An 11,646-nucleotide genomic window follows, 5' to 3' on the forward strand; every position below is an offset into this window, starting at 1 on the left:
TTTAATTTCAGTTACATTAACTTTAATGAAATTGTTCTTGTTTGATGTTCTGCATACCTTTTTCTTTGGGGATGGGGAATGATTAACGTTATTTATCACCCTCTCTCACTCAGGACCCTTTAAATGCTTAATCATAGAATCAAAGAATCATAGAATGGCCTGGGTTGAAAAGGGCCACAATGATCACCGAGTTTCAACCCTCCTGCTATGTGCAGGGTTGCCAGTCACCAGACCAGGCTGCCCAGAGCCATCCAGCCTGGCCTTGAATGCCTCCAATGCCTCTTTATTGGGAAGGTGATAGATTGTAGTAACTTTTTCACCAAGAAATAGTACTAAAAGATTTTTTTGCAGGAGGGGAAGGAAGAGTAAGTCTGATTTTTATACTGTGGAGCAGTAGCAATTCTATCACTGCTTACAAGTAACAAGGCTTGCGATATAATTAGTTTCAGGTATTTACATCAGGTCTTAATCAAAAGTTCAGAAATACTCAAAAATCATAAACTATTTTGTAGGGGTGAAGTACAGAATATGCTGGAAAGATTTGGAGGTAAGTACACTCATGTTCTAACACATTGAAAAGTAATTAATGTTTAAGTTACAGAATTGGCAATAATTCATTACTGTAAGGTAACTTTTGAGATTTGAATAAAATGGCTGGTGTTTGTAGCACTGCCCACAGCCAGTTTGCAGATGAGAACTAATATGTAATATGTCTGGAGCAGATGGATAGAAGAGAAGGGCATAGCTGCATATAAGGAGAGAGAAAAGTATTGTGTAGACTCCATTACAAAGGAAGAAGGCAAAGATGCATGAGTACTTCTGATGATCAATTCCCACTTCAAGGAGTGGTTGAGAGGCAGTGATTATATCACAGAGAGAATGTACAATGTGAATTAAAAATCAATTGCCCTTATTCAGTTTTTTGTTGTAAGAGTGGCCATTGCAAGACTGGAGTGAGGAAATGAAGGGCATCTAAACGTGAAGCAGCTAAATAAAAAAAGTAATTCAAATTCAAGATAAGGAACGACTGTAAATTGTAGCTGTGATAAAAATGGAGCTAGAAAGGTAGCAGTCTGCACTGCATCTGCAGAAGTCTAGAGACCTGGGAATCTGTAGAAATAAGAATTTCAGCAGTCAGAAAGGAGAGTAAGAAGTTTCTAACACAGCCAAAGAATGAGGGTATTTAATATTGGTCATGTAATGTGGAAGGATTTGTTTGTGTTGCCTATGTGGATTTAATTAAGTCATAATCAAGTGAAATCCTAGATGGCTTTACTTAACATTCAGAATGATGAGCTGAATTCCAGACAACTGACAGCTTAGAGAAAAAGCTCATTGCTCTTGCAATGAATTAATGAATACAAATTATCTAAAAAAGCATCAGAAAGGGAGAACATTGTAATGCTGGCATTACTCATCTGGTTGATAGTTAATAGCTGGCATTACTTATCTGGTTGATAGTTTCATTTATGAGATAAAAAGTAACATACACAGTTGTTTGCATGCAAATCTCAAAGTGAAAGAGTTTGAAGAATTCTTTAATTCAGGAATTAAGTTTTTTTTTTTTTTTCAGTTAAGATACGTATTAGTATGCTATTTTGGATCTAGCAGTATAGACAAGAGAGGGATTTCAGTGTTTAATATTAAAAAGCTGGGATTGCTTTATAGTCAGGACTCAAAAGATGGAAGGAAAATAAATGGATCAAAGAGAGGATGCTATCTGCTTAAAAGTAATAGGGTTGGCAGTAGCAGGGGCAGATGCCTCAACAAATTAGAGAGATGTTTTCCAAAGGCTACAGTAGGAAGGAAAAGCAATTGCTTTAAATGCTAACCTTAAGCTACCTGTGACTTGTTCCTTAGATCTCCAAATGTAAATTAAAATGAAACAAACATATTAACTTACATTAACCTGAATACTTCTTAAAAAAATACTTGAGTTTTTCTGATGTATAAGTAGTAGTTTGGCATTCATTTATTCAATATGTTGACAGTGGCAGTAATCCCACACAATCTCTTATTTCTGAAATCTGGGCGATTTGCTTGGATATTACTCTTAAAACATTTGAGCCAGTGTTCTTTCTTGAGAAAAATCTAAAAAGCATTGGCCTTGCTGAATTAGTGGGAGGCCTGGAAGTGTTAAGCTAATTGAATAGTGAAATAAATGAGGAGAAGAGGTGATGTCCAGTTGCTGCTCTAGAGGCCTGGTGTAAGGTAGGGTCTATGGGGGGGTATAGAGAAGCAGCCCTCATACATGTGCCAGCAGCAGGTGGAGAAAATTCCTAATTTCTGGGCAGCAGACACGAGCCCAGATCATGTGAGCTTCTTTCTGTTAGAACACACCTCATTTGCTTTTCCAAAGCATAAAGTCATCAGCATCTTTAATAAAATGTTCTGTGCGTCCAGGTATGCTTAACTTCTAACTATTCTTTGATTCTAGCTGACATTAACAAAGCTCTCTTAGCCAAGAGGAAAAGATTAGAAATGTATACAAAAGCCTCACTCAAAACCAGTAACCAGAAGATTGAACATGTTTGGAAGACACAGCAGGAGCAGAGGTAACATTTACCCTTGGTTTTGAGACCTGTGATGTCTGATACTATAAGCAGAGCAAATTGGAAAAAATGAGATGGAAAAACTGTAAGACTTGCAGCTGTCTTTTTGGTTTTATATATTTGAAGCTTGTGTTAACCAAATATTGTTTACATAGAAAGACTACAGCATCATGAACTAAAGAATGAGCTAATGATTTTTTTTTCATTATAAGCTTGTTAATGCCACGATCTGTAATTTGGTTAGAACAGTAAATCTGTAAAATGCTGACAATTCTGCTGAGAAAATTTTGTTGTTTGTTTGTTTTGATCTGTTTCATCTATCAGTGCTGTCTCACTATATGTATAATAAGTACTTATGTGTGAGTGTTCCTTTTTTATTTTTCTAAAACATGGTGTTCAGTTAGGGACAGATTCAAAATAGCCTTTTTTTTTTTTTTTTAATAAATTCATGCTAGCTCCTATTCCATGCATGTAGAACCTTTATCTTTCCTTGTCATTCTTCAGAGTGTTTGTAGTACTTACAGCCAACATCTGCTTATAGGCAGAAGCTCAATCATGAGTTCTCCCAGCAGTTCCTGACTGTATTTCAGCAGTGGGATGCAGATGTGCAGAAAGCAGAGGAACAGGAAGAAAAACTAGCGGTGCGTTTCCAACATGGGATGTGTTTCACAGTGTATTATTGACCCCCAGTGTCACAGTTTCAAGCGCAACAGGACAGGGGCACCCTTTTGGGGAGAAGGAAAGAAAAATCACCCGATTAAGGAGAGATAACAAATTTACTACAAATGGTAAAAGAATGTAAGATGATGATAAGAAGGAGAGTTACAATTAATCTCTCAAATGGGAGAGAAAGGAAGGCTATGACCGCGCTGCTGCTCGCTGCACTGCCAGAACCAGGAAGCCATGTCACCCCCATCACCCAGAATTGTAGATCATGTGGAGGCCCTTGGGAAGTGTAGTGTATCTTCCTCTTGGAGAATCAGAACTCATGTGAGACTGCTAGAGAGCATGAGAGTAGGAAACACAACTGTACAGTGTACTATGCCTCTACACCCAATAGCCTGACACGTGAGGCTTCACAAGGCTTGTGAGGGGCTTGGAGAATATGCCCTATGAGGAGGGACTGAAGGAACTGGGGCTGTTTAGTCTGGGGAAAAGGAGGCTCTCTCCCAATACCTGAAAGGTGCCTACAACAAGAGCAGGGTTGATATCTTCTCACTGGTGACAGGACAAGGGGAAACGGCCTGAAGTTGTGCCAGGGTAAATTTAGCTTGGATATTAGGAAACACTTCTTTACAGAAAGGGTTGTTTAACACTGGAATAGGCTCCACAGGGAGGTGGTTGAGTCACCATCCCTGGATGTGTTTAAAAACTGTTTGGATGTGGTGCTCAGGGACATGATTTAGCAGAGGGATGTTAGAGTAGTATGGTTAGGTTGTGGTTGGACTAGATGATCATTAAGGTCTTTTCCAACCTCAGTGATTCTATGATGTCATGATATGGAATACTAATATAGCTAGGTCACCCAAACATGTAGAGATGTGAAAATACTGTATGCAGTTCAGACAAACACGTAACTCTTCAGAATTTCATTCAGCTTTGGTGGCTCAATAAATTTGAGAATATATTTCAAAGTGAAGAAAAGTGAAGTACTTTATTGCAAGTTTATGAATGGGAATAAATGAAGCCCTAAGCTTCGTATGGCTTGAGAAAAGCTGAGGTGATTTCAGTGAAGAAACTGATGTGCTGATTCTGAGCCTGCACAGACTTTGCTTGGGAAGAACAAAGGAGTACAGGAAAGCGTATCTAAGCATACATTGCTTAAAAATATGTCTCCATGCAGTAAATCTATGAGAATTTCATGATTAAAGGAGACAGTGGAATGCAATCACATGCTATTGGTGAATTTGTACCCCCACTGTGTTTGCAAGTTCAGCACACCTCCCTGGAATACTCTCAAATACTGTGTTGGCCAGCTGTTCTCATAGGATGCCACAGACTTCCTTTTGGAAAGGCCTGCAGGTGACAGTTCAAGGCTTAATCCAATCTTTAGTCCTTTTATTAATAAGAACAAGGATAACTGTCCAGGCAGGTATCTCAATTCTATGACCCAGATTATCAGTGAAGGTACAATCTTTTCATTCTGATAAATGATGACCAGTGCTGCTGTCAGAGTACTTTTGGTCAACTAACAGCATTATTTTTTTTTTCTTTTTGTTTCTGCTTCAGAATATGTTTCGTCAGCAACAAAAAGTTTTTCAACAGGCAAGAATAGTTCAAAGTCAGAGACTGAAAACTATTAAGCAACTGTATGAGCAATTCTTAAAGGTACAGTAAGTTTTCATTTTAGAAGACAGCTGATCCTAATCACATCACTTAGGAAAGCTGTAGTAATCCAGTCTTTGTGTAATTCTTGTCTTCATGCTAATTAGTTCTCTTTCCTTATTTGTTTAAAAATATGAGTTGTTCTTTCTAAATACATACACACACTGTGCCTGTATATAAATGCTTTAGTTAAGTGTTTTCTTGCAGGGGTCTGATGGGCTTTCCTGTTTCAAATATTTAAGTAGAACCTCAAAGCATGCTTTCTAACCCAAAACTTTATATATATTAGTCAAATCATCAGGATTCTGTCTCAGCAGTCCCTCAAGTTTTTTGTACGTGTTGAAAAAAGTTGAAGTCAGCCATAAGTGAAAGTCAGTCATAAAATTAACATTTTATGCTGTAATTTACTGCTTCTAATACTGCTGGCACATGCATTCTCCATGAGAATTTGATGTCAGGTTGCTTTTTTTTTCTTCTCGTGAACCTTTCTAGCTGCTGCTGCTTCTTGCAAGGAAAATGCCCACAAATGACTTGTAATTCTTTTAAAATTACGTAATTATTGTTGTTTTTCTTACTGCTTCCTTTTCCTCTTTGATCCCTAACCAACACTGATTTGAAAGGGTTTTCCTTCCTATAAGCTGGTACAAAAAGGTAAATATTTACTCAGAAACTAACTTGAAGAATCTGACAAATAATGGCTTTTGGTGCAAATAGGTCTCGCAGGATGGTCTCCGCTCAGTCTTGTTTCATCACAGAATCACAGAATGGCCAGGGTTGGAAGGGACCTCAAGGATCATGAATCTCCAACCCCCCCTGCCACATGCAGGGCCACCACCCTCCCCATTTAATACTAGACCAGGCTGCCCGGGCCCCTTCCAACCTGGTCTTGAACACCTCCAGAGATGGGGCATCCACAACCTCTCTGGGCAGCCTGTTCCAGCACCTCACCACTCTCTCTGTAAAGAATTTCCCCCTGACATCCAACCTAAATCTTCCTTCCCTCAACTTAAAACCATTTCCCCTTGTCCTGCAGTTATCAACCCTTTCAACGAGTTGATTCCCCTCCTATTTATAGGCTCCCTCTAGTTCTGAAAGGCTGCAATGAGGTCACCCTGCAGCCTTCTTTCTCCAGGCTGAACAAGCCCAGCTTCCTCGTCCTGTCTTTGCAGGAGAGGACTGGCTGAGGGAGCTGGGCTTGTTCAGCCCAGTTTAACTTTCCTGTTGATTTATGAATAGCTTTTGCATTTGCTAGCATTCCCTACAAATATAATTTTCGACACTGCTGACATAACGTGCTGTATTTTAAACACATAAATAATTATCAGCCTTTTTTAAAAAAGTGGCTGACATGCTAGACAGCAAACAAAAAATGACTGAGTACTGTTACTCCAAATTTGGTTTTTAATAAAAAAGACAATTGCTGAAAGTCATCTGGTCTAACCAGCAGCTGATCTAACAAGACTACTTAAGAGTCTTTTGATTATCTCTAAAGATGGTAACTCCAGAGCCCCTCTGGACAACCTGTTTCATTGCTCAGTCACCCTGTCAGTGAAGAAGTCCCTCCTGATGTTGAGAGGGGGGTACCTCTTGTGTGCCAGCCTGTAGCCTACTAACCTGTCTCTGGATGCCACTCGAAAAAGCCTGGCTCTGTCTTCTCCATCCTTCTCAGTTACATATAGAGTCTGATGAGCTCCCCTAGAGCTCCTCTTCTGCAGGCTGAACAGTCCCAGTTGTCTTCCTTTCCTAACTGTCCTGTTTTGAAATTTGCTTATTATGGTATGTTTTTTCACGTCAGGCAGCTTTGACAAATAAATTTGAAACAGAGCAACTCTTTGATAGTTGAAGTTTACATTATAGGGCATTACAGAGATGTTAATAAACAATAACCATTTTAAAAGGTCAAAACATCTTCAGCAAAGATTAAAAAAAAACAAAAAAACCTGCAGTTTCTCTCCTCAGAGAAGATCAAAAGGTAAAAGTCAAGCCTCAAATATGCTTAACTTTAAGTACAAGTCAAGGAAAATGCAGCAATGTGCATTCAGTTAGGCAAACTATATGAGCAAAAGGGAAGATAACCAGTGAGCCTTACCTTAGTTTATTTAGAGTGAAATGTGCAAAGAGGAGGAAACATAACATTTTCTGTAGTTGTTGCTTCAGGTCTCCAAGGTTGTCATGATATCAAACTGTACCACCCCATACTTCCTGACAGGTATGTCTAGACTTGTAGAATTCTCATCTTTATTGAAATGCAGGATAGTAGCTTACACCTGGCAGATGCTGAGTGGAAAGGACTGTTTTTGTCACAGGGTATGTGTTGTTTAAGCAGCGGTGTAGATTGGAGTCCTATACAATTTTCTTTTCCAAGTTCATGACAAAATTCATGTGTAATTATCAGTGACTACTACTGCTATAAAAATCAAACTGTAATCTGAATAATGGATTGTCTGTTTTTAAATTGTACTTTTGATATTGAGCAGTTCTGAATTAAGATTATCCTTAACTTCAGAGCATGGAAGACCTAGAGAAAAACAATGAAACTCTTCTAGCTGGCGCACAAAATGAACTTCGCAAAGAAATGGCTATGCTACAGAAGAAGATTATGATGGACACTGTAAGTAGTTATAAAGAACTTTGTTAAATACAAAAATAGAACATTCTATAAGAAGTCATTAGACATTCATTTAATTAGATTAAGGAATCATTGGTATGGCATCTGTTCAGAATAATCTCCTTTTCTTGTAACAGCAACAGCAGGAGATGGCAACTGTTCGCAAGTCTCTTCAGTCCATGTTATTCTGATGGCTCAATGGAGAAACAACTTGTACCTAAGTAACACGATACAAGTATAGGCGTTAGCCATAAAGAACTTATCTTAAGATTTAAGTGTTTTAAAGTTCCTATTAAATACTTTAATGGATTGTTCTAATCTTGTGTCTGATAATGTTGTAAGAGGGTATATTAGTAAATTTGTTATTAAGGGGAACAAACCTATAACCAATTGTGGTGTGCCCAATTAATATTCACTTTCATTAGCAGTGGACTGTTCGATTGCTTCACTTTTTATAATGCTCAATTGAAACAACAGGTAAAATGAATGGAAAAAAAAAAAAATGAAGTTTTGTATAGTAACTTAACAAATCTGGGTACACTGCAAATAGAAGCCTTTTACAAAAGCCACAGCTTCGAGACTTTCATAGTTTCAACATACAGCCTCCAGACCTGTCAGTAAAGTTCACAGATTATGAAAGGTGGCTTAATGATGTATGTTATGGTAAATGAAACATGAGGTCTTCTGTCAGGCCACTGTGATTTCTTTTTACCAATAAGAGATGTATCGACTGCTGTAACTTGTCCAAAAAGCAGATTTCTTTAATTGAACAATGAGCTTAGTACCACAGCTTTACAGGACATCTGCTCAAGTAAGCGTAACTGAATATTACTGCATGCATTTTGGGTTATATATTTTTGCACACCTCTGCTGAGGTAATGCAGCTCGCTTACTTGAAATGGAATATTAATTTTTGCAGTTTCAAATGATTAGCAGTTCAGGGAGGTCCATTTTAAGAATAAAGCATTTTTCATTTATGCATCTCATTACAGCCAATGATTATAAATTAAAACAGCCAGCCTAGCTTGCATGTAGTTTGTTTTTCAGAACGTCATTACGCTTGAACATCCACTCTTACAAATTAGGTAGTTCCTAAAATATGTGTTAGGTTTTATGTAATAGTAGATAACACAAAAACCACCCACACAAGCAGATCTGATTAGTTTAAAACAATGTATTTCAAAACCAGACCGTACAGCTTCTTATCTGCAGCTAACTAGGATTTTTAGTTCAGAACCAACGTATCTGATGACTGCTCATCAGTGCTAGGAGCCAGATCAGTGATAGCTAATTTACAGAAAATTCAGTTTGTAGGTTGCAGCTGAAATTGAGCAAGTAGCCTGTATGGAGCTGTCTTGTTTTGTGTCAGATGGCACTCAGGGACAGAGCAAACACAGAAATTACATTGCTAGAATGATGCATGAGGTAGTATGGGGTCCATGGTGAGTATCAGATAACTAGCAATGCTAATTTTAGCTGTGGTGTTCAGCCTCTGTCCTTTAAGGATAATTAGATGATGCTATGCAATACAGTTAACATGTTTTGCTTCCACTCTTCTATACTGGATTACTTGTTGCCATTACCTCTTGTTTCTGGCTTTCCAAACGACTTCTGCACTTGTTTTCTGCCACTTCCTTAGCTCTACCATAACTTAATAACTATTTATACCTAGTACTATACTACATTTTTGAGGTCTTGGGAACACGTTGCACAGTATTTTCTGTCCTATTTCTCAGGCAGGCTTTCTGAATTCAGCAGCTAGGAAGCTGCAGTGTAATATTTTTGCAACAGATAATAGCATTCTTTATTATACAATTCAGTAACACCTTTATGAACGTAAAGCTCAGCTACATGGCAGCAAGTAAAAGTGACAACATGTACATTCAGCAGCTTCTCACAAAAATAATATTAATGTATTACCTCTTTAAAGGAGCTTGAGCATTTAGGTTTTGTGTGCAAATTGTAATTTGCTAGTACAGACAGTAAGCTACTTAATTCATCTTTTCACTAATGAAAAGAAAAAAGGCTGATATTAGGACTGACCTTCTATTTTGTAGAGTTTTACTATACATAGGTTTTAGTTCCTTATAGTTTTGTTTGGGTAAAGTACGGTGACAGTAACAAGATAAATTAGATTACAACGGAAATTAATACAAGCAACAGCAAACATACTTCAGAGGGAATTAGTTACACACAGGTAGGTTGCATTGTCATATTCGAGTGTGTTGCATTGTCACAGTCTAACAGACATTAAAGTTCAAGGAACTTAATCATTTGACTTACACAGTTTCACAGATAAAAATTAGGGTAGGTGAAGCTACAGTCCTCCAGTACCCAGCTGCCCACAGCCTAGATTATGGGTACATTGAGGCAAACCTTATTATAATCACAAAAGCAGAAACTGCCATTAGAAAAACAACCTCTAAGCTACGACTGTGTTTAGTAACAGTAACATACTAGAGAATGCATGAATCCTAAAGGCACTGACAACAGTATCTTGAAATAGAGAACAAATTTTCCTCTATTTCCTCCATCTTACTGGTGCACTATCTTGTTCTTTAGAAGTATCAAAGCAGATTACTAGTTTTACCTCAAGGATCCCTCATTTTTACCAGTCTTGACAATGCAGTACTGTATCCATTGTGACCTCTGACTACCACTTCACAGTAGAATACTTCAGAAACTAATGTTAGAAAATCAGTCACTTGCTCTAGGAAAAAATAATTCTGTTTTGTAGCACCTCGGTTTGCAGCTTACAGTCTGAGACCAGAAGTACATAATTAAGAGTACTTAACAGGAGACAACAAAAGTTTCAAATGTGACAGTTATGGTATGAAGTAACAGCTATGGTGTCTAAAACACAGAAATAGAATCTGCATGGCTTTGTATTTAATAACTCTAGCATCTGGTACTTTCTGGGATACCATGAGCTGTTTTCTCATGAAACTAGTTTACTGAAAAGCTTAATCTGTTTTCTCAGAGGGGCTGCTTCGTTCAGCATTCTGCTAACTGTTTATTTTCTCCTTGACCTATTTAATCAGTCATTATGGTTCTGAACCTGTTCAGGAGCTTGATGAGATGAAATTCGGAAGACATGTATATGAAGATGAGCAGCAATCTGTAGGCATACACCAGTGGCATATCTCAGCATATCAAACAAGGATATGAACTTAAAAAGAACAAAACAGAACAGGTTAAAAACATATTTCACAAAATTGTCCCTGCTATAAATTCAGTTTTAATCAGAATATATCAAATTTTATAAAGTTTGATATACATTGCATAGTTTGTAGTTAGAGTAACATTAAACAAACCACCTGAATTAAAGCAGAATTATAAAAAAGAGATCCATAATTTTACTTTCAGATCTCTTTTTTAAGGAAAGAAAGCCAGTTAGCTCCCAAAACATATGGTTATGCAGTATCCTGGCACTCTTTCCACAATGACAGGTGAAACTGAGCAAATCTGAAATGGCAGAGTGGAATAATGGAGACAGTTCTCGATCCATTCCTTTATATATGCCACATCAAAAGCATAAAGCAGAATGCTTACCAATGCTATCCATAGGACAACATATTCATCAATGAAACTACTGAAGTACTGGTCTAAAAAGATAAGTCCTGGTCCAATAAATGCAGTGTCTTGAAGACTGATTTCACTTTTTGTCATGTGAGCCACCTATTTAAGAAAAAACAAACCACAAAAGGCACTACTGTGAGATCACTGTAACTACCACAAAGCCTCCACTTCAGGAGAAAGAACAGCATCCTTACCTTTCACCAGCCTCTTTGAAGGGCCCTCTGGAAAGCACTCAGCAGGCAGGTCAAGAGCCTACTGATCTCTCACAGTTTCCTTCTCAAGGGCTAAGTAACCTCTCTGCAGGTTGCTCAATCAATATACAGCACATCAATCTGTGATATCAGCTATTTGAATCAAGTCCTGGTGGTGTTTGTTTTTTTACTATTACATAGGAAATATAACACATGATCTTCTGTGCTCTTTTTAGTCACATCTATCCCTATGTACTCAAGCAATTAGCAAGGCTTGAGGGACTGCTTTTCCGATGTTCAAGTCAGTGTGTAAACTAAGGCTTAGTTCTAGGAGTAAGCTCAGCAAAACTGAAAGTTCTAACCAATAAATTGAACAGGTTTTTGTGTTTGT

The 11,646-nt window shown here is 37.8% G+C and overlaps 2 protein-coding genes across 2 annotated transcripts; one reads left to right on the top strand and one right to left on the bottom strand.

The window, feature by feature from the left end:
• Positions 1-6: 6 nt before the first annotated feature.
• SYCP3 (synaptonemal complex protein 3) lies at positions 7-7,688 on the top strand. Its single transcript, XM_010713082.3, has 6 exons — positions 7-547; positions 2,438-2,555; positions 3,094-3,193; positions 4,782-4,880; positions 7,384-7,488; positions 7,623-7,688. Exons 1-6 carry the CDS (start codon positions 529-531, stop codon positions 7,674-7,676), a joined length of 495 nt encoding a protein of 164 aa, XP_010711384.1. The 5' UTR covers positions 7-528; the 3' UTR covers positions 7,677-7,688.
• Positions 6,957-11,596, bottom strand: LOC104911581 (cholinephosphotransferase 1-like). Its single transcript, XM_010713071.3, has 3 exons — positions 11,038-11,596; positions 10,544-10,654; positions 6,957-7,702 (listed from the first exon to the last, which is right to left on the bottom strand). The coding sequence occupies exons 1-3, from the start codon at positions 11,152-11,154 to the stop codon at positions 7,658-7,660; spliced, it is 273 nt and encodes a 90-aa protein (XP_010711373.1). The 5' UTR covers positions 11,155-11,596; the 3' UTR covers positions 6,957-7,657.
• Positions 11,597-11,646: the final 50 nt, after the last annotated feature.

This window comes from Meleagris gallopavo, chromosome 1 (genome assembly GCF_000146605.3).
Source record: "Meleagris gallopavo isolate NT-WF06-2002-E0010 breed Aviagen turkey brand Nicholas breeding stock chromosome 1, Turkey_5.1, whole genome shotgun sequence".
Lineage (NCBI taxonomy): Eukaryota > Metazoa > Chordata > Aves > Galliformes > Phasianidae > Meleagris > Meleagris gallopavo.

Coding starts and splice junctions, on each gene's coding strand:
- LOC104911581 (XM_010713071.3), bottom strand. CDS start 11,154: ATGACAAAAAGTGAAATCAGTCTTCAAGACACTGCATTTATTGGACCA. Junction 10,655..11,037: donor TTGTCCTATGGATAGCATTG/GTAAGCATTCTG, acceptor GTTCTTTTTAAG/TTCATATCCTTGTTTGATAT. Junction 7,703..10,543: donor CTCATCAAGCTCCTGAACAG/GTTCAGAACCAT, acceptor CGTGTTACTTAG/GTACAAGTTGTTTCTCCATT.
- SYCP3 (XM_010713082.3), top strand. Junction 2,556..3,093: donor AAGACACAGCAGGAGCAGAG/GTAACATTTACC, acceptor ATCTGCTTATAG/GCAGAAGCTCAATCATGAGT. Junction 7,489..7,622: donor AGAAGATTATGATGGACACT/GTAAGTAGTTAT, acceptor TTCTTGTAACAG/CAACAGCAGGAGATGGCAAC.